Source organism: Narcine bancroftii, chromosome 4, assembly GCF_036971445.1.
Source record: "Narcine bancroftii isolate sNarBan1 chromosome 4, sNarBan1.hap1, whole genome shotgun sequence".
Lineage (NCBI taxonomy): Eukaryota > Metazoa > Chordata > Chondrichthyes > Torpediniformes > Narcinidae > Narcine > Narcine bancroftii.
Genome location: NC_091472.1, coordinates 26,821,784 through 26,844,976, shown reverse-complemented (window position 1 = coordinate 26,844,976; position 23,193 = coordinate 26,821,784). Strand labels below are relative to the sequence as shown.

General features: G+C 39.6%; 1 protein-coding gene across 4 annotated transcripts in view; it reads left to right on the top strand.

Moving 5' to 3' along the window:
- Positions 1-23,193, top strand: part of heatr1 (HEAT repeat containing 1) — a 112,816-nt gene that overhangs the window by 16,267 nt on the left and 73,356 nt on the right. For 3 of the 4 annotated variants that reach the window (XM_069930991.1, XM_069930989.1, XM_069930988.1), the window contains exons 3-11: positions 6,743-6,959; positions 10,627-10,768; positions 15,752-15,853; positions 16,582-16,722; positions 17,330-17,541; positions 18,273-18,397; positions 20,539-20,644; positions 21,678-21,785; positions 22,234-22,351. In XM_069930991.1, coding sequence (XP_069787092.1) covers positions 6,743-6,959; positions 10,627-10,768; positions 15,752-15,853; positions 16,582-16,722; positions 17,330-17,541; positions 18,273-18,397; positions 20,539-20,644; positions 21,678-21,785; positions 22,234-22,351 — 1,271 coding nt within the window. The remainder of the gene's footprint in view (positions 1-6,742; positions 6,960-10,626; positions 10,769-15,751; positions 15,854-16,581; positions 16,723-17,329; positions 17,542-18,272; positions 18,398-20,538; positions 20,645-21,677; positions 21,786-22,233; positions 22,352-23,193) is intronic. The other variant, XM_069930992.1, reaches the window with a different exon arrangement.

The following is a 23,193-nucleotide window of genomic DNA, read 5'->3' as shown; positions in this document are numbered from 1 at the left end:
CACGCAACCCCTCTTCCGTGCACGCAACCCCTCTTCCGTGCACGCAACCCCTCTTCCGTGCACGCAACCCCTCTTCCGTGCACGCAACCCCTCTTCCGTGCACGCAACCCCTCTTCCGTGCACGCAACCCCTCTTCCGTGCACGCAACCCCTCTTCCGTGCACGCAACCCCTCTTCCGTGCACGCAACCCCTCTTCCGTGCACGCAACCCCTCTTCCGTGCACGCAACCCCTCTTCCGTGCACGCAACCCCTCTTCCGTGCACGCAACCCCTCTTCCGTGCACGCAACCCCTCTTCCGTGCACGCAACCCCTCTTCCGTGCACGCAACCCCTCTTCCGTGCACGCAACCCCTCTTCCGTGCACGCAACCCCTCCTAGCTTAGTGTCATCTGCAAATTTGGAGATATTACATCCAATCCCCTCATCCAGATCATTAATATAAATTGTGAACAGCTGGGGTCCCAGTACAGATCCCTGTGGTACCCCACTGGTCACCGCCTGCCACTCAGAAAACAAGCCATTTATCCTGACTCTCTGTCTTCTACCTGCCAGCCAGTTCTCAATCCACATCAATACTTTTCCCCCAATCCCATGAGCCTTGATTTTGGAAGCCAGTCGTTTATGCGGGACCTTATCGAAGGCCTTTTGGAAGTCCAGGTACATCCACTGGCTCTCCCCCATCTATTTTACCTGTCACCATCTCAAAGAATTCCAATAGATTTGTCAAGCACGATTTACCTTTTGTAAATCCATGTTGACTCCGTCTGATCCCTTCTCTGCTAGTCATATGCTCCGCTATTACATCCTTAATAATGGATTTCATCATTTTGCCCACTACTGATGTAAGGCTCACTGGCCGATAATTCCCCGCTTTTTCTCTACCCCACTTTTTAAATAGTGGGGTAACATTAGCTACCCTCCAATCCATGGGTACTGATCCTGAGTCTATCGAGTTCTGGAAAATAATTCTTAAAGCATCTGCTATCTGAATGGCCACTTCCTTAAGTACCCTAGGATGTAGATTATCAGGCCCTTGGGATTTATCTGCCTTCAATCCCATCAATTTCCCCAAGACCATGTCCTTAGAGATACTGATTTCTTTCAGTTCCTCCCTTGCATTAGTCTCTATGTTTCCCAACATCCTTGGGAGGTTATTTGTATCCTCTCTTGTAAAAACAGAACTAAAGTAAGAATTTAATTGGTCTGCCATTTCCTTATTCCCCATTATATATTCCCCTGATTCTGACTGCAAAGGACCTACTCTGGATTTCACCAATCTTTTCCTCTTGACATATTTATAAAAGCTTTTGCAGTCGGTTTTTATGTTTGCCGCGAGCTTACTTTCATAATTTATTTTTGCCCTCTTGATTAATCCCTTTGTCCTCCTTTGCTGCATCTTGAACTGTTCCCAGTCTTCGAATTTGGTACTTTTTTGGCCAATTGTTATGCTCTCTCTTTGGACATAATGCTGTCTCTAATTTCCCTTGTTATCCACGGTTGAGTCACCTTTTTTGGTTTATTTTTATGCCAAACCGGTATAAACGATTTTTTGCAATTTCTCCATTAGATCTGTGAATGCTTTTCATTGTCTATCCACAGTCAACTTCCCCAGAAACACCAACCAATCAATCTTACTCAACTCCCGTCTCATACCATCATAATTCCCTTTATTTAAATTCAGGACCTTAGTGTCGGTTTTAATTTCATCACTCTCCATGTCGAGTGAGAATTCGATCATAATGGGGATTTTACTATATAGTGAAAACTGAGCTGGTTAGATTTGAAGATAGAGTTGAGTGAAATAGGGTCGATGCAAGAAAATTATGCTGAGGTAAAAGATCATATGGCTAACTCCTGATTTCAGTTATTCCGTGCTCCTCCTGTTTGCTAGTTCAAGCCAGAATATTTTTATTTTTAGGCCTGATAACCTGAAATCAGATCCTGAATATTTCCAACTTTTTCTGTTTGAATTTTGCTTTTCCAGCATTCACAGCATTATTTTTTTATTTAAAATTTTTACAGCGCAGTAACAGGCCCTTTTAGCCCACAAGCCCATGCTGCCCAATTACACTCAACTGACCTACAACCACCAGTATCTTTTGAAGGGTGGGAGGAAACCAGAGCCTGTGGTTAACCTGTGGTTAATCCATGTAGACTGGGGAGAACATACAAACTCCTTACAGACTGAGGGGGATAACAGCCTGTACAGATGTAATTCATTTTTACCTTCTGTGTCCCTTTGTGTTGGTGTAGTTTTCCATATTTTCATTTTAGTGGCCTAATCTTCTCTCCTTTGTCAACCATCCAAGATCAAAATAAGAATTGCTCATATTAGCCTCCTCAGATATTAGTTTCTGCATTTTTTTTTCTAATCCCTTAAGTTTATCATGCAACCCATTTGCCCTGAAATCTTTAATGTAAATGCCCATGATATTAGACTGGTAGCATTTAGCTGATCATTCATTCATTGCCAACTTGTAACAGTACTTAAATACCCCATTCCCATGACTGAGGACAGGAGATATCATGTTGCTGATAGTTTTTTTAAATTTTATTTAAGAATTTTAAAACCATATCTATGTATATATATTCAATAAAACTAAAAAAATTACAGGTGGTATAAGCAGGCCCCCCACCCACCAACCTTCCCCTAAAATATCAAGGAAAAAGAAAAAAGTTAGGAGAATGTCAAAAAGAAATGTAAAGTCTCAATACAAATAATAATGGAACTGTGGGTTACCAACAAAATGGGCTTTCAGAGGGTCCTTCACATTTTCAAATCAATGTGTTGTAAATATGGGCTCCTTATTTTTAAAAAATTGATATTTATGATGCAAATTATAAGTTATTTTCTCAAGTGGAATACAAGAACGCAATTCAGCATGCCATCTATCCATCCATAAATCTGTGTCTGATTTCCAAGTAATAGCTATGCACTTCCTAGAAACAGCTAAAGCTTGTCGTAAAAATTAATTTTTATACATAGTTAGCCTTAATTTAGGTCTAACTAATATTATCCAACAAAAATAACATCAGGTCCTGTGGGACTTTAGCACCTAATATTTTCTCCAAAAAATTTCTTATCTCTAACCAAAAAGGTTTTACTCTAGGACACTTCCAAGTAGATTGCAAAAATGAACCAACTTCCTGACTACTGATAATCTGATAATGTTGGGTATAACTTTTTTAATTTTTGAAGATTTAAATATAATCAATCCAAAAATTAATTACCGAACATTAATAATTTTCATCACATTTTCTGAACATAATTGCATCCAATCATTTTCATCTATTCGTCTATTTAAATCAACCTCCCATCTTAATCTATGAATCCCTAATTTGGGAGCTTTTTGAAGTAATTTATGCATCGCTGAAATAAACTTCATTATACCACCCTTGCATATCAATAATTTTAATTCATTCTGTCCAGGTAGCATCAAATTAGGACCTAACGTATCAACCAAGAAAGCCTTAACCTGGTAATGATTAAAAAAAAGTATTATTTGGGAATTTGAATTTTTCCTTCATTCATTGAAAAGTAATACATTTACCAGCTTCAAAACAGTCTTCTATTTTCTTAATCCCCATTTGACTCCAAATCCTCAAAAATTGATTATCCATAGAAAAAGGAAGAAGTATTTTGATTTAAGGGCATTTTTCAAGAAATCAAACCTTTTCCACTTATTCATGATCTATTTTATTCCATAATTCAAACAAATGTTTCAAAACAGGTGTATCTCTACTTCCCATTAACAATTTTGAATTTCATTTATAAATATAGTCCTGCATACTGTTTTCTTCTATTTTACTCAATTTAACCCAGGCTGAAGTTTAATCTACATCAAACATCCCATTAATAAATTTCATTTGAGCTGCCTTATAATAATTTTTAAAATGGGGAAGTTGCAAGCCTAATTCAAATTTCCAGTTAAATGTTTCCAAACGTGCTCTAGCCATCTTTCCATTAAAAAAAACTTTCTAATACTCGAATATACATCTTTAAACATTTTTTGCAGAATCTAACAAGGAATTGAATGAAAAAGTATTGAACCCTTGGAAAAGTATTCATCTTTATACAATTCACTCTACGTACTAAAGTTATACCACCTATTTAAATCTGTAATTTTACTAAGTAAAGGTAAATACTCAATTTATATAAATTATTTAAATCATTTTCAACTTTAATCCCCAAATATTTAATTCCATCCTCTGACCACTTAAATCAAGCAAATTCTCTACATTGAGTATTATCACCTTTAACCAAGGACATAATTTTACTTTTGTTCCAATTAATCTTATAACCTGATATTTCACCATATTCTTCCAGTCTTGTATATAATTGACACAAAGAATTTTTGGGATCTGTCATATAAATCAAAACATCATCAGCAAATAAAATAATCTTATGTTCCTCTTGACTCACCTTTAACTCTTAATCTTAAAATCTTGTCTTATAAACTCTGCAAAAGGTTCAATTGCTAAAACAAACAAAGCTGGAAATAAAGGACATCTAGACAATGATCTAGACAATGGAATAGCAGAAGAAATTTGTCCATTAGTTACAACTTTAGCAGAGGGATTTTATATAAAATTCTAACCCAATTAATAAATATTAGATTTAAACCATATTTTTCTAAAACCTTAAATAGATAATTCCATTCTAATCTATCAAAGGCCTTCTCCACATCTAAAGTTACTGCCACTGATGAGTCGTCTTCCTTTTGAGATAAATAATAAACTAATCAATCTAGCAATATTATCAGCAGATTGGTGTTTTTTTAATAAAACCAGTTTGATCCATATGAATTAAATTCGGTAGATACCTAGCCACTCTATTGCTAAAACTTTAACTATAATTTAGTAATCAGCATTTAATAAAGATTGGCCTACAAAATTCCGTTTTTTAACAAATCTCTATCTTGGGTATCACAGTTATAATTACGTTTGAAAAAGATTCTGGTAGAGAATGGGTTTCCACTGGTCATTTCAACACCTTCAGAAAAGGAAGTATTAATAAATGTTTAAATTTCTTGTAAAATTCAGGCAGAAAACCATCCTCCCCTGGTGACTTACCACTTTGTAAAGAATTAAGAACCTTACCATAAATGGAGCATCTCAGTCTTTTTGATCTTGACAATTCAAGGTAGTCAAACTAACTTGAGATTTAAAAAAACTATCAATTTTAACCTCATCCTTATTAAACTGAGATCAGTATAAATTAAAATAAAAATCCTTAAATTAATCATTTATTTCTTGAGGTTTATAAGTAATTTTCTTCGAATTATTTTTAATAACATTAATTATTCTAGAGGTTTGTTCTGCCTTTAGTTGCCAAGCCAAAACCTTATGTGCTCTTTCTCACAATTCGTAATACTTTAGTTCTCTCAATCAATTTTTTGGTTCTAAAAGTCTGGATCATATTATGGTGAATTTTTAAAATTAAACTTTTGCTTTTTTCATCAGAAGCATTTCTCTATAAATACTTTTCCAAAATCTCGATCTCTTTTTCCAAGTAATCCAATTCCCTAGTATAATCCTTCTTAATTTTTGCTGATGGTTTAAATTAACATCATTGGGCCTGGGGGGAGGGGGATGGTTTTTTTTGCCTCCCAGGATTCCAACCTGCAAATGTGAGGCTGAATTAATATTTCAGGCCTTGGAATCCTAACAGAAATAACTTCTTTCCTTCCAAGCAATGATAAATTTATATTTGGGTTAAAACGATCATGTCATTAAATTAAGTACCTGAATTTAAATAACATTTTTAAAAGAGCATTATTGTTTCGATGATGCATTCTGACCCAAAACGTTGACCATTGCTTTTCCCTGCTGATGCTGCTCGACCTACTGAATTCCTCCAGCAGATTGCTTTTTGCTCCAGATTCAAGCATCTGCAGTCTCTTGTGTGTCTGCATAAAATAGTACTCTCCTACCAAACATGAATTTATTTTTATTCAGTATTAATAACATGCCAGCTGCATGACATCATTAGCTGGAGGCATAGATGCTGCCACTTTGAGGTGCTTGCTGCAAAATTTCTTTTTTCTTGGTGCGAAAACACATTCAACTGTCTCTACAAAATGTATACCTTTTGGTGCTTTCTGCATTGCACTTTCCTACATCTTCTTTCTTGAAGCCATCAGCATTATTAAAGACCTTCCTGTTGGATTAGGGATGAAATTATGGAGAAAATGTTTTACCAAAGCATGCTCATATACAAATATTGTGCACAAAAGGATACTTAATTCTGTTTATGTTGAGAGTGATCTCAGAATAATAGTTCAAGATTGAAGGTAAATTATTTATCATGTATTAAAATTCAAATAGTAAACTGTCTCCTAGTTTTTTGCTCTACTTCTCTTGATTCTCGTTATTGAGTGCATTTATTTAAGTTGCTATTGTCTCTCCCCCACTCCTCCTCCCCCACCCCCCCCAAATTCCCCTGCCCCTGAGAAAATTGAAAAATAGATTTTATGAAGCCTGTGGTAAAAGACTTGAGAAATGAAAATAAGCTAAAGCATCCTGTGTCAATGGCCATATCTTTGACTTAGTTTCCTTAATGCCATTGAGTTTAATAATTGGCCTTGTTTCCTTCAGTTATTTAAATGGTTTCCCGAAACTATTTTGTCAAAGGGGGAAAAATAGCGCACAAGTGTAAAGCACTTTGAATTGATTTGGAAGAAGGAGAAAGCTTTGTCATAATATGCTCCTGTACATTCTGTGAATCTTTTCTATAAATGCAGGAAGCACTGGACTGGAGGAACTGGTGGGAATTGATCCATCTTTTGAAGAATTCCAGTCCACTCTCTTCAGCGAAGCTGCCCAAGGGCTGGAGCGTAGTGTTCAGACTAAAGAAGTGAACGCCAGGCTCAATGAGAATATAGTCTTTTTTCTAACACGTTTGTCTCCATTCTTCATGCTAAAGCCTGCCCAGAAGTGCCTTGAGTGGCTAATTCACAGGTAACTTAATAGGCAAAGTTCTGATTTATCTTGTAGAAAATCATTTTTTAGTGGACAAATTGACTAAGATTTTGCATGTTTATTATTAAATGAAGTGACATTTGACCATCTTCACCTCATGGTGATTGCAATCAAATCTTATTGATCACAGTAGCCTTTTTCACATTGGTTAATCTGTAAATTGGTTGTTCAAAGAACAGGCTTAAGTAAACCATTTTTACCCTTCACACTGGACAGCTCTCAACTGGTTCTGTGTCCTCTCACATTCACCACTCAGCATCCTCTGGGAGAAGGGCACCTACCCTCCACCAGTGATGTCTGAGTGACGCATCGAGTGATGGTGGACCTGCCCTCCCAGAATTCCATGAGGCAGAAAAACCCCTCCATGAGTGCATGGAATTCTAGGGGAGCAGGTCCGCCATCACTCTCTCTTTCTCTACTTTCCCTCCCTCCCTCTTTGTTGCCTGTGTGTGCATGTATTTCATCCCCACTGCAACTTTCCCATGGTCTATATAAATTTTGTGTTTGTGTTTTATTCCTGCTACCACTTTCCCACAATTTTAATATATTGTGCGCCTTTGTACTTTATTGCGGCTACTACCTTCCTATGGTTTTATAAAGGACGGCACAACAACAGGGGCTAAAGGGCTCATACTGTTCTGTACATAATGCTTAATTATGTTATGATTAATTTTGTTTGAATACAAGATCAAAATACATTGATCAGGATTTGGTGAATTGAATACAAAGTTTATACCTTTTTAATCTTTTGTTTCCTTCATGTTCTTGCTCTCCCATAAAAACATCATCAATGCGTCACTATTTTGTCCCTGGATAGTTTGTCCTTTTCACGCTGGGTTAATCAACACGCAGCCGTCAGATGACTCCATTTGACGCCTGCATGGCAATTTTAATATATTGTGCACACTGGCCTTTTAATTGGTATATTGGCTGTTAATTGCTAGGATAAGGTGTCAGTGTGAAAAGGGCGAGTTTTTTTTATTTTAAGAAATGGAGAATAGGAATATGCTTTTTGGCCCTTGATGTCTTTCCTGTTTAGCAAGATGATGGTCAGTTTTTCACCTCAGCAATGTTTTGCTGCAGTGTTCCCATATAGAATCATATAGCACAGAAACAAATTCTTCAGCCCACCATTCTTCTGCATATTAATGATCCATTTAATCTTGCCTAAAGAATACTGTTCTTTATCACCTTAGCCTCCCCAGATTTTGGCAAGCTTGTTGCCAATTAACCTCTCAGTCTTGGAAACTGGAGCACAAAAAGGAAACCTATATCGAACCAGCACTTTGACCCTTCTAGTAGGTGTCGAGCTATTTTTCTGCCTAGTCCTAGTGAACTGCAACTGGACCATATCCCCCATTACCCCTCTTGTTCATGTACCTGTCCATATTTTTCTTGAATGTCAAAATTGAGCCTGTATTTACCAATTCAAATGGCAGCTTGTTCCATGTTCCCTCCACTCTCTAATGTTCTCCCTAATGTCCCCATATAACTTTTCCCCTTTCACCCTTAACCCATGTCCTTTAGTATCTCCCCTAACCTCAGAGGAAAAACCATGCTTGCATTTATTCTAACTATACCCATCATAATTTGCATACCTATGGTCACGAAGAATGTGCAAAATCCACACAGATATCACCCAAGAAGCGCTGGAGTGGGTGAGACAGCAGCTCTTCTCTATTATTCCACTGTGCAGGACCTAATCTATTGATTCCTTTTGTAGCTGGAGATCTATTTTGAATAACCTCAGTGACTGAGATTCCATAGCTCTCTGGGATATAGAATTCCAAAGATTTATCTTTTTCCATTAACTTTTTCCACATTTTCATCCTGAATTGCTTTCCCTTTATTCTGAAACTGCAATTCCTTGTCTCATCACACAGGGAAAACCTGTTCCCAATAGCCAACCGATCAATCTTTGTAGGACTTTAAAACAATTAAGTAAGTTCCCCTATTATCTAAACTCTGAAGAATGTAAGCCCAGCCTACCCAGTCTCTCTCTACAGCAAACTTCCCAACTCTGGAATCATTCCAGAAATGTGTGGTGCAATCCCCCTAGGTTACCTATATCCACTTTTTAGGTAAGGAGACCATAGCTATACACAATGAACCACACACACGTCAACATGTTTGTTCATGTCTTCATGCACTACAAAACCAAGGCTACCCACAAAATGGAGGAGCAATACCTAAGGGGCACTGGACAAAGTGGTGACTCTCTGTCTGCCTTATGGTAGATAAAAGTTAAAAAATTTCCTGTATGTTACATTCTATATGTAGTATTACATGACCATAATGGAACCTTATCCTGTATTCCATCTTGGTACTCTCCAACTGGATGGCATTAACATGGATTTATCCCCTCCCCTGTCTCCCTCTCTTCCTCATCCCTCTGTCTCTTTCCTCTAGCTATCTACACCCTTCCCTCCATTCAGAGAGCTATCCCCTCACCCCCCCCCCCCCCCCATCACTTTTCAGCTTTTTGCTCTTGTGCCCTCCCAGCCATATCCATCTATAATACTATGCTCCACCCCTCCACCTCCCCCCAACATTTTATTCAGGTGCCTGCGTGCTTTTTGCTCATACCTTGATGAAGGGATCAGGCCCGAAACGTTGGTTTTGTGTCTTTACTGCGTAAAGAACACTGTGTGACTAGATGAGTTTCTCCAGCATTTTTACATAAACTACAATCACAGCATCTGCAGGCTTTCTTACAGGAAAAATTCTCTACTCCTGTATTTGAATGCTCTTCTAATAAAGGCCATTGTACCTTTTAACTTCTCCCTTGTTTCACCTGCATGTTGGTTTTCAGCAATTTCTGTGTTCACAATGAATCATCAGGTTTTATCAAAGCATAGTGAAGCGTTTCATTGGTACTCTTCTTGATTAAAAGGATCATTGGTTTAAAGCCTTGGAGACTTTTTAAATAATCATTAAGGACGTTGTGTTCTTGTATGTGTTTATTAGGGAAGCGACAGCTTGAAGGAGTTATGGGATTGGGGAGCTAGCTAGATTGGCTCTCAAATGAGAGGCAATCTCTGGAAAAAAATGCATGAGGATGATTGTATATCCAGGGAGCCATCCGTCAACCCAGTAACAAAAGTAGTATATTTTGGGTGTTTAGTGTTTTGTGCTCAGAACCCCCAAGATTATTCATTGGTATTGAAAATTCTGTCAGTTTATGATATGCTCCCATTGTTAATATATAATTGTGCAAGGTTGGTTGTTTACATGCAAAATATCAAAATTAAATGGGTAATTATAGCTACCAAAATTGGACTGGATAATTGTTATCTTTGTGTTTGAAAAGCATAAAACCTTACTGTAATACAAGGTTGAAGGACTATTGAATGACATCTCATTAGTAAAATGATGCTGAACTGAACTTTTTCTCTTTCAACACTATACTCTGCACTTTTGTTTTTGCACCATTTGTTGAACTCAAAGACCGGTTGGCTTGCCTGGATAGCAAGCAAAACAAATATTTTCACTGTGCGTGTGACCACGAAGAATTGAATTCGCTGTCAGGGGAGATGACAAACAAATTCTCCAGAACAATTGCTGATGTTTTAGAAAGACTTTTTACAATATGAGCTTCAGTCTCCAGTGGCTTATTTACTGTCACATTATGTTTGTATCTTTCTAGGTTCCATATCCATCTGTACAACCAGGATAGTTTGATTGGCTGCATTCTTCCCTATCATGAGACAAAAGTGTTTGTGAGGGCTATTCAGCTTCTTAAACTGAATGACCCGACCTATCGTTGGCACTGGCTACAATGTTTGCAGGTGGATAATGTTCAGTCAACAAATATTTTGGTCTAATGTAAAATGCTTGTGCAATTGATTAATTTTGTAGATATTTCATTTTAAGTTTTATGTTGGGAATTTTAAAAATTGTATTAAAAAAAGTTGAACTTGATAAATGTGTTATAAAGATCACTGCATTTGCACCAAGATTAGTTGTGTACAGTAAAATCCCTGTTATCCAAGCAAGCGGTTTAAAAAAAAATCTCTGAAAATAAATAGATTTAAAAAAATATAAAAGTTTAACACTGGTGAACTAACTGTTTGGAAGTGCCAATCATTCAACATACAGGCTCAAGCAACCAGAAAACTAACTGATCCGGCATCTACCAGTCCTCATAGGTGCCGGATACCAGGGGTTTTTACTATATTTTATATTTTAATAGATAGTCTAAACACTAACAACTGTGAACTCCATTGCAGAGATCTCTCCAGTCTTAAAAAAATTTCTACTAGAACTTTTCTTTCTGATCCTCAACCAATGCTGCATCCCCTTTACTCGGCCAATGCAGGAGTAAACGCACGCAGACGATTCCAGGGTGCACCACTCCATAGCGGTCGTAGATCTCCAGAAATGGTTCGACCTAAAAGGGGAGGCAGGCCTCTTCAGCCTGGTTCTGCATAGGAGAAGGTCACTCCGATATAAAATCTACGACCCAAGGACGTCGCTGCCATGTCCCAGCTTGCTTGGCCACGGCACACGAACCATGGGTGTAAAGGGTGGGGCCAGTACAGCGCACACTGCACTCGACCTAAAACCTCCTTTGCGCAGGCCCGAGGACAGGTCCACGTCCTCCCCCTCAAAAGATGCACACAAACTCAAGCTAGCATGTTGGAACATCAGAACCATGCTAGGCAAGGCTGACAGCCACCGACCTGAACGTCGGTCTGCCCTCATCACACATGAACTCCTCAGACTCGACATCGACATAGCCGCTCTCAGCGAAGTCCACTTGCAGATGTAGGCAGCCTCCAAAAACACGGCGCGGGCTTCACACTCTACTGGTCTGGCAAGCCTCAGGCTGAACGACACCTATCTGGTGTTGGCTTCATGGTCAAGAATTCCATTGCCTCCAAACTCGAAAACCTCCTGACAGGCCACTCGGACCGGATCATGTCCACGCGACTCCCCCTTCAAAACAAGCGACGCATCACCCTCATCAGTGTCTATGCTCCAACCCTCCAGGCGGAACCAACAGAAAAGGACAAGTTCTACACTGATCTGCGCAAACTCATCCAACGCACCCCTCCAGCCGACAAGGATGTCATCCTTGGCAACTTCAACGCTCGCGTCGGCAAAGACTTAGAAACCTGGCCAGGAATCCTTGGCAAGCATGGTGTCAGCAAGTGCAATGACAATGGGCGCCTCCTGTTGGAGCTCTGCGCAGAACAGCGGCTTGTCATTACTAACACCCTTTTCCAGCAGAGGGACAGCCTGAAGACTACCTGGATGCATCCCCGATCCAAACACTGGCACCTCCTGGACTACGTTCTGGTGCGAGGAAGAGACAAATGAGATGTTGGCTATACATCCCTAATTTCTAACAGAACATCATCCTCCTGCTCTTGAAGGTCCTGTTTTTTGATTTTTGCTCTCAACCCTTTAAATATATATGATGAACAGAAGATACGGGGACCAATGCCTGAAGAGGGTGCACAAAATCAGTGAACTGGTGCGGACTTGAAAGGCCAACATGGCCTGTTTCCACTCCGTAAATGGTTATATGGTTATATGTGCTCCACACCAGGGTCATGCCCAGCACGGAATGCCCCACTGACCACCGGATTGTTCACTACAAGCTCAACCTTCATTTCAAGCCAAAGTTCAAGAACAGTGGAGCCCCCAGAAAGAGGTTCAATGTTGGAAACTTGCAGTCAGACGCAGTGAGAGGAAACTTCCAGGCAAACCTCCAAGCAAAGCTCGAGGATGCAAACTGCCTCACGGACACGTCTCCTGAAACCCTCTGGGATCAGCTGAAAACGGCCATACTGCAATCCACTGAAGAGGTACTGGGCTTCTCTTCCAGGAAAAACAAGGACTGGTTCGACGAAAACAACCAGGAAATCCAGGAGCTGCTGGCAAAGAAGCGATCTGCCCACCAGGCTCACCTTGCAAAGCCTTCCTGGCCAGAGAAAAAACGAGCCTTCCGTCTCGCATGCAGCCACCTTCAGAGCAAACTCCGGGAGATCCAAAATGAGTGGTGGACTAGCCTCGCCAAACTAACCCAGCTTAGCGCCGACATTGGCGACTTCGGGGGATTTTATGAGACACTAAAGGCTGTGTACGGCCCCTCACCCCAAGTCCAAAGTCCTCTGCGCAGCTCAGACGGCGAAGTCCTCCTCAGCGACCAGATCTCCATCCGCAATCAATGGTCAGAACACTTCCAATCCCTTTTCAGTGCCAACCGCTCAGTCCAAGAATCCACCCTGCTCCAGCTCCCTCAACAACCCTTGAGGCTAGAGCTGGATGAGGTCCTTACCCGGGAAGAGACATATAAGGCAATTGAACAACTGAAAAGTGGCAAAGCAGCAGGTATGGATGGAATCCTCCCCAGAGGTCTGGAAGGTTGGCGGTAAAGCTCTGCATACCAAACTGCATGAATTTTTCATGCACTGCTGGGACCAAGGAAAGCTGCCTCAGGACCTTCATGATGCCATCATCATCACCCTGTACAAAAACAAAGGCGAGAAATCAGACTGCTCAAACTACAGGGGAATCACGCTGCTCTCCATTGCAGGCAAAATCTTCGCTAGGATTCTCCTTAATAGACTAATACCTAGTGTCGCCGAAAATGTCCTCCCAGAATCACAGTGTGGCTTTCGCGTAATCAGAGGAACTACTGACATGGTTTTTGCCCTCAGACAGCTCGAAGAAAAGTGCAGAGAACAAAACAAAGGACTCTACATCACCTTTGTTGACCCCACATCACCTTCGACACCGTGAGCAGGAAAGGGCTTTGGCAAATACTAGAGCGCCTCGGATGCCCCCCAAATTCCTCAATATGGTTATCCAACTGCACGAAAACCAACAAGGTCGGGTCAGATACAGCAATGAGCTCTCCGAGCCCTTCTCCATTGACAATGGGGTGAAGCAAGGCTGCGTCCTCGCACCAACCCTCTTTACTATCTTCTTCAGCTGAAACAAGCCATGAAAGACCTCAACAATGAAGACAGTGTTTACATCCGGTACCGCACGGATGGCAGTCTCTTCAATCTGAGGCGCCTGCAAGCTCACACCAAAACACAAGAGCAACTTGTCCATGAACTACTCTTTGCAGACAATGCCGCTTTAGTTGCCCGTTCAGAGCCAGCTCTCCAGCGCATGACGTCCTGTTTTGCGGAAACTGCCAAAATGTTTGGCCTGGAAGTCAGCCTGAAGAAAACTGAGGTCCTCCATCAGCCAGCTTCCCACCATGACTACCAGCCCCCCCACATCTCCATCGGGCACACTGAACTCAAAACGGTCAACCAGTTTACCTATCTCGGCTGTACCATTTCATCTGATGCAAGGATCGACAAAGAGATAGACAACAGACTCGCCAAGGTAAATAGCACCTTTGAAAGACTACACAAAAGAGTCTGGAAAAACAACCACCTGAAGAAACACACAAAGATCAGCGTGTACAGAGCCATTGTCATACCCACGCTCTTGTTCGGCTCCGAATCATGGATCTTCTACCGGCATCACCTACGGCTCCTAGAACGCTTCCATCAGTGCTGTCTTCGCTCCATCCTCAACATTCATTGGACTGACTTCATCACCAACATCAAAATACTCGAGCTGGCAGAGTCCGCAAGCATCGAATCCATGCTGCTGAAGACCCAGCTGAACTGGGAAGGTCACGTCTCCAGAATGGAGGACCATCGCCTTCCCAAGATCGTGTTATATGGCGAGCTCTCCACTGGCCACCGTGACAGAGGTGCACCAAAGAAAAGGTACAAGGACTGCCTAAATAAATCTCTTGGTGCCTGCCACATTGACCACTGCCAGTGGGCTGATATCGCCTCCAACCGTGCATCTTGGCACCTCACAGTTCGGTGGGCAGCAACCTCCTTTGAAGAAGACCGCAGAGCCCACCTCACTGACAAAAGACAAAGGAGGAAAAACCCAATACCCAACTCCAACCAACCAATTTTCCCTTGCAACCGCTGCAACCGTGCCTGCCTGTCCCACATCAGACTTGTCAGTCAGCAATGAGCCTGCAGCAGACGTGGACATACCCCTCCATAAATCTTTGTCCGCGAAGCCAAGCCAAAGAAAATAGATAGTTTCCACAATGCAATTTGAAAATTGACTAATATCTGTTTAAAACTCAAATGATAATTGATATTTTATTGATATGTCTCTGGTTAATTCAGTCATTTTTATAATGAATTATTGACTTACTGTGTGTTTTCTGGAGAAGGACGTACTGAAATTGTCACTGAGGATCCCTTCAAACTTGCATCCATTAAATACTGCCATAGGTACCTACCATATATACCATATCAGCTAAACTTGGTCATTATTTCTTGAAGATGGATAAAAGACAAATGAGCCAGTTGATTTTGATTTAAATATGGTGGGGAGGGGATAGAGATTGTTCTTGAGGGTATACAGCTATTTACTTGAAATATAAACAGAAACTGCTGGAACCATTCACCAGGCAATAAAAAGAGAAATTTAACCTTGTCAGGACTTGAGCATTTCTGGCAATATCTGTTTCTATATCCTATATCCTGCAGTTCTTTGATTTTCATTTGTAATGAAAGAAACATAGAAGATAGGAGCAGGAGTAGGTCATTCGGCCCTTCGAGCCTGGTCCGCCATTCAATGAGATCATGGCTGATCATGGCAGTTAGGTGCACCTCTTCTCTAATTTAAATGCCAACCAAGTGTGCCTTTTTATTCTATTCTATTGATATACCAGCAACTATTGAAAACCATCCATCAAATAAAATGTAGCACTTTTCATTGTTTCACAGACACCTGGTATCCCATTGGCAAGAAGCACTTTAATCACACATTGTTACAAAGATTTGGACTTCATGGATTTTATTTGTAGTCTGGTAACAAAGGCGGTTAAGGTTTGTATGTTCAAAACAAATTCAGATTTAAAACTTTGCTTCCCCTGTAATTTAATTTGAATATTTTTTTCTTCACACAAATGTATTCTGTGATTGTAGAAGAACGATCAGATGAAAAATAATTGCTAAAACCTATGAGTGGTTTGCAACTGAAAGTTGGACAGACTTGGGTTCTTTTCCGTGGAGGCTGAGGGGAGAGCTGATAAAAGTTTCTAAAACTGAGAGGCAAGAAGGATTAGGCAGCCAGGGTAAAAATGTTGAATAATAGAGGGAGCTCATTTCCAGCGTGGTGGTGAAAATTGCAAGGAGATGTTCGGGACAGGATTTTTACACGGTGAACAGCGGGTGTCTGGAATGGGCTGCCAGGGGTTATGATATAAGCAGTCATATTAGCAGCATTTACGGGGTTTCTTGATAAACACATGAATCTGCAGGGAATGATGGAACATGGGATGTGAAGACAGAAGAGATTTAATTTGTGCACTATGTTCGATGCAGAGGATCTGGGTTGAAGGACTTGGTTCTTGTCTGTTCTTCTGAAGAGTGTAATTATTCACTGTCTGGCATCCTATGTGAAAAATGGCCAACATTTAAGAGCAGACAAAAGCCACCAGGAGAAAAATTGTGACATTTTGAATGGTCAAAAAATTTAATTTCATGTTGTTCCAGTGTTTTTCTCCTTTCCACCACCGCCCTACTCCTCCTCCCAACACCCCCCCCCCCCCCAGGCATTTGCTGATTATCCCAAGAGTACAGCACATTTGAGAGTTCTGTTTTCCTTTTATGCGTCTACCATCGTTGGAGCATTAAGTGCTGTAGATGAAGTAACTGACACCATCGTCGCTAAATTGCTTCCATATATACAGAAGGTAATTTATTTTGTGTGTTGCAATTAATACATGAGAAAACACTGAGGTCCATCTGATTTTTTTTTATATTACCCACCAGTTGACCTAGCTCCCTCCTTTGCATTGCAGAAAAGCTCACAAAGTGAGCTGAGCATTAATTCAGCAAAGTATAGATGGGATATTTAAGAACTTTTTGTAGAGCTCGTCGAAAGAACCAAAGACTTGTTGAGCCAAACCAAGGCTTTTATTAGCAAAAGACAGGAGCTCTTCACAGGTGGCCGACCAGTCCGGAATGATCCCACCTGGCTAGGGACACAACCCTTTAAGGCCCAGACAATAGGTGTGGCTTAGCTCTCAGCCAATCGCTGTAAGCGCTCTAGATACTGTAACTATATACATTGGTGATAGGTCTGTGCTATCACACTTTTAATCAGGTGAAAGCTCCCTAATATACTCAGAAACCATTGGAATCATGTATATAACAACAGTTCCTCGTTATGTCTAATTGTATGCCCAGTTAATCTGTCGTTACCTTTGGCTCCCTGTGCTTGCCCTTAAGTTCAGCTTTGCTTGTTGTCAGTATCTTGAGGTATCTGGAATGCATTGTGCTTGTCTCTTGATTTTGTAGGGGCTGAAATCTTCATTGGCAGATTACAGAGCTGCTACATGCATGATCATTTCTCAACTTGCTGTGAAAGTTGTCCTGGAGTCTTCTCTGGTTAATACTCTGACCCAGCAAATCAGCAAATCGCTGGTGAAGCACCCAGTTCTGATAAGAGAAGGGCTGAGTTGCTTGATTATTTTACTGCAGAATCAGAAGAGTGAAAATATTAGTCAAAAGTAAGTGTTTCAATGCTTTCATTTTAACATGAAATGTGTAGCAATTTTCTGTTACAGTAAGATTTTAGGCGAGTAACTTGTATGATTTGATATTGTTATCTTGACGTACTTATTCAAGTGACAAATGTCAAATTTCTTGCAGAAATTTTTGAGAGATTATTAAGAACTTGCCCATTTTAAGAACTTACCCATTTTAAAAAACATCTTTTAAATTGAAAGATATGCAAATGACATTGTTTATTAATCAGTTTGAGCATGCATTGACATCTTACTGAGGAAAAATAACAATTCATAATTTTACATTTCTCACTAAGTTGGTTACTGTTAATGCATTTTGTTAAAGAGTCATTGCACGCTTTTCTCTAATTAAATTCTATCCCAGATAATTCATTATTTGTCTTATTCCTAATATAAACCATGTCTGCCTGTCCCGCATCGGACTTGTCAGCCACAAACGAGCCTGCAGCTGACGTGGACTTTTACCCCCTCCATAAATCTTCGTCCGCGAAGCCAAGCCAAAGAAAGAATATAAAAAAAAATTCTGTATTAAACTTGGCTGACTGAACTCTATTTGTAAAATGTGATGAAGTGGTTTTAGATGGTTGCTTGCATGTTTCACTTTCTGTTTGGTCCACATCTCCAACAACCATAATTTTTCTTAACTTTTCATTGAAGTAAGGGTTGTTTAGAAGGATGCTCCATTAGCTCATCATTTATGATCTCTTTTGCAGGACTTTTAATAATCTCTGTAACATTCCTGACCTTGTCACAAATCTTCAAGAGATTGATGCTCGGTACAAAGTTTCTCCCCTGCTCCGTCATCTTCTTCCCAATTTGATCCATTCCATTATCACAGGTAGTGTTCTGATTTTTAAAAAATATTTATTCTTGGATGCCAGAAATGAAATCATACAGATTATCATTCATTTTCTTCCATCTCGTTTATATTAATAGGATTTTGTCAGGCAGCTGGGTAGAGAGATGCAGTCGGCTATATTAATGGAAATAGTATTCAGATGTCTGGACTGTTTGAATCCCACTACAGCAGCTTGTTACTTTAAATAGATATAGTTCCACCTTTATTTCTGTTATAGGATTGTGAAATTTCATTGAGAAACACCTGGCTGATTTGGAAGTAAATCTCCCATCCATATTTGCTCTCTCTTATATGCAACTGAAGGCATAGAACCTTCAAGTTCTATGTACTCTGCCTGCAGGTTCATTTCCTACCTTGGTTGTAGATACCAATGTGGGCCATAATCTCCAGCTGTTCATCCTCTCTACCCTTCCCTTACGTCCCTACCTCCAGAAAGTTGTTCACCCTGTCAGAGATATCCTTGAACCTGGCCCCAGGGAGGCAATATTGAATTTAATTTCCATCTGTCTGCTTCCACGACAATAGAATCCCCAATAACCTATGCTCTCTTGACCTTTCCCCTTCCATTGTGCAGTTGATTTGACCATGGTACAGTGGTTATGAGTGGCCCAAATAAGTCTATTTTTTCATCAATATTCAGAACTAAGTGCTCAGAAGGAGAGCAAGATGATGGTCTCGTGACCTACTAGTCTGCTCTTTTTTTTTTCATGTGACAATTGTCCAGTCGTCAACCTGCATTCTTCCTCTTGAAGCCTGCTGTCTGCAAAGCACTTAGCCCAGTGAATGGACTGCAATGTTGCCCTATATCCAAATCCTGATCCTTTGTTCCTCTGTCCGACAATGCTTCTTGCACCCATGGTTCTTCAGAATACAGGAAGTACTCTGAGACTCTCATTTGGCATAGGATTTCGAACTAGCTTTAGAATTAAATGCACGTCTGGCAATAATCTGGTGGGTTTTTTCTTACTACATGCTTGTCACTGCCAGTGAAACCTACAAAACTGTGAAGATCTTAACACTTGAGATACTTAAATACTTAAGAGCTGGAAGAACAAAAGGCATGACATCTTGTGAATGCCTCCAGGCGTTTCACATTCTCTGAGAGCATGAAATGCTGAGATTGTCAGCAAAAACGTGTTTTTGAGCATTAAAATATCCCATCATCATCAGTTGATCTGATTTTTGGTGGTTGGAGGTCATCGCAATAACTCTGACATCATTGTAGTGATGTGCTTTAAAACAGGCAACAAAAGGAGTTCTGATTATGATTGCATCTGGGAAACACAGTTTGAAAATTTAGCAATCCCTCAGTGCTGCAGTGGGATGTTAGTTCGAACCATGTACTTAGCATAGAACCACAGAACATTGCAGCACAGAAAACAGGATCTTCTGTTCTTCTAGGGTGTGCCAAACTTTTATTCTGCCAAGTCTCACTGACCTGCACCCAATTCATTAGCCTCCATACCCTTCCCATCCATGTACCTGTCCAAATTTTTCTTGAATGTGAAAATTGAGCCCACATTCACCTCTTCAGCTGGCAGCTCTGACCACTCACTGCGTGAAGAAATTCGCCATAATGTTCCCCCTAAATTTTTCTCCTTTCAACCTTAACCATGTCTACTAGTTTGTGTCTCACCTAACCACAGTGGAAAAAGCGTACATTTACTCTACCAATACCTCTCATAATTTTGTATACCTCTGTCAAATCTTCCCTCATTATTCTATGTTCTAAGGAATAAATTCCTAACCTGTTTAACCTTTCCCTGTAACTCAGTTCCTCAAGTCCCCGCAACATCCTAGTATATCTTCTCTGCACTCTTCAATTTTATTGATATCTTTCCTGTAGTTAGGTGACCAAAAGTGCATGCAATGTTCCATAATATCCCAACTCTGATATTCAATACTTAGATTTATGAAGGGCTTGGCACTGTAATAGCTTTGCGCTAACCGCTATGGTAACTATACCACCCTCTTTTTTTCTCTTTTAAGAGATAACCGTCAAGGTGTTTATTCTGCTTTTATCAGTCATATTAACTTTTCCAAATGTGGCGTTTTTTAACATACATAAACTGTTGACACAAATTTAATTTTTAATTATTTTGTTTTCCTTGTTGCAACAGCAGAAGAAGAGGAAACAAGTCCTGGTTCCCCAAGGTTCTTCCAACTGCTGGAAGCGATACTTCAGAGTATTTTACTGGAGAGCAACTTGGACCAAACTGTAGCCAAGTAAACATTGTTTGCATTTTGCTGCTTTATTTTTCTTTAAAACAATGACATTTTTTTTGGTGATTGATGCTTATATTGAGATTGGCCATTTTTTAATCTGTGATTGTGTTTGTTCTTTCTGCTTCTTTAACACCTCTTTGATAATCCTATTACAATTTTTTTCTGAGATTCTGTTCCTCTCATAAAATGTTTTTCAGAATTTCCAGGAAAACAAAATTAAAGCATAATTGATTCAGGGTCCAGGCATCTCTGCATTAAAGCATAGTCTCAGGATTTTGTACATTCTCCCCATGTCCAAGTGGGTTTTCTCCAGGTGCTCTGGTTTTCCCCCACATTTTAAAGACGTATGGGGTTAATTGGTCACATGAGTGTATTTGGCTAGCGCCAGCTCACGGGCTGAAAGAGCCTGTTACCATGCTGTATCTTTTAATTAAAAATTTAAATATTGAAACCTTGGCATCCCATATGCTTATTTATACTATCACCTATTATGATAGGTACTCATTCCTGCAACTTTATTTTACTTTCTTTAAGCCTCAGGTCTGTGTTTATGGTCGACCTTTGCATAACTCAAAATAAGGATTGTTAACTGTAGGATAAAACTAATTTTCCAATAAAGTTAGTTTAAAAGTATGAAATAGTATAATTACATTAATTTTAAATGTAAACTAAGAATTGCAATTATGCATGAAGGGGAAATGATTGGCAATAAAGGATTCATGAATCTTGATTAAATTGTTTTGTGTTATGACAGTTTTATTCGGAACCAGCTAATCTAACAGTCAAACCCTCTGTTAGTAAGTGATAGATTATTTGTTTTAAATTCTTTGGAGTAGATTTGTCTGTGATAAATTTTCTGTATAAAGTGTTATTGCTACTGTTAAAACACACTCATCATCGGTAAGAACATGCAGCCAGCTATCTTTGAGTAGGATTTATATTGTTAAACATTTGGCTGTAGTTCAGTAGAGATTTACTGCTAGGGTTCATGCATTTTATTTGTTGATTTAGTTCATGCTACATTGTTTTCCAGCATGCTTCTTGGAGAGTACATTTCTCATTCGACACAGAATATTGACCCTGAAAGTCTCTCAGCATTAAATCAGAAAATAAGGCCCTTGGTCAGACTTCTGGAAACAAGGTAAACTTGGCTTGCAATCCAACCATATGTTGATGCATACAATTATGCAAGTAGGCTGAAGGCCTTAGCACTGCTGTGGATGTATCTGCCTTTAAAGAATTCTAGCTTTGAATACAAAATTATGACAGTATTTTTGGGAAAAAATATGGACAAAGCATTTCTGCTGTCCATTATGCCTTAGGACTATGCTGCATTCCTTTATCCATTTGTTTGGACAAGTAGCATTGAGACAATGTCACATGTCAGTGAACGATCATTTCAGTCCACTTTGACGTTGCTTTGATGTCTGATCATACATGCTGGGAAAAAAAGAAAGGATGCGTGTCATCAAAAGCAAAAGTTCTTACGACCATTTTTAAAAACTTTTTGAATATTTTCATGATTGAAAACACAACAATGTATATTGGTTTTATTTTATTCCTGTTAATTCTTTTTTTTTCCAATGAAGGTACCCCAGAGCTTATGAATCTTCCTTGGGAAGTCAACTGAATAAATTTGCAAGCCAGAGAGAGCAAGATGTTTTCAACCAGTTTATTTCTCTGTCTTTGAGCAGTGCCAAACATCAGGTAAAATTGACTTGTGTTTGGTGATGAAGCATGGTTGTTCAAAAAAAAGGTTCTTTGCAGTAAATTTCATTTTTCAATTTTGTGGCACAATTTGAAGATGCAACTGATAGTCATAACTCTTAAGAATGAACATTACCTTAAAGTGAAACAAACTGCAGTGGAACCCTGATTTAATGCAAATCTGGATAGAACGTGATGAGTCATTGGACTTAGGCGTCGAGCTACCAGCAGGAGCAAGGAATGGGAACTGGGCTGCTGCCAGGAGCGAGGAACGGAGACTTTGGGCTGCCGCCGGGAGTGGGAACAGTCAGTTTCCTAAAAATTAATTTGTGTTTTAATTTCAATTGTAACTACATAAATTTATTGAAACCCTGATTTAGCATTAACCCGCTTTTCTCGAGATGAGATTTTATTTGGACCCAAACTATCAGATTATAACAGGGTTCCACTGTACTTTGATTCTGATCCAATAATGTGCTTTTTTTTAAAGAAATTGCTTTTTGAGAATTGTTGTTAGAGGAAATGTGTTCTTGTCCTTCAATCTGTACCTAACCTTAAATATAACTCAGTCCAGCAAGACAATTTGTAGTAGGAATTCAAATTTATAAATTGTTGCAATCGGAATGTCAAGTTAGATTTAGAATGAAGTATTATTGAGGTGGAGCTCTTTTTTCTTTTATACAGTTACCTTTTTAGCTTACTATGCATTGCCTGTTGTAACTGAATGCTACTTAAATTTTAGCTTTACAGATTTTAGTGTCCTCACATTTTTTCCAAGGACTTTTGAATTACACAAGTTATTGCAACCTACCTTCCATTTTGACACCAGATTTAACTGGGTA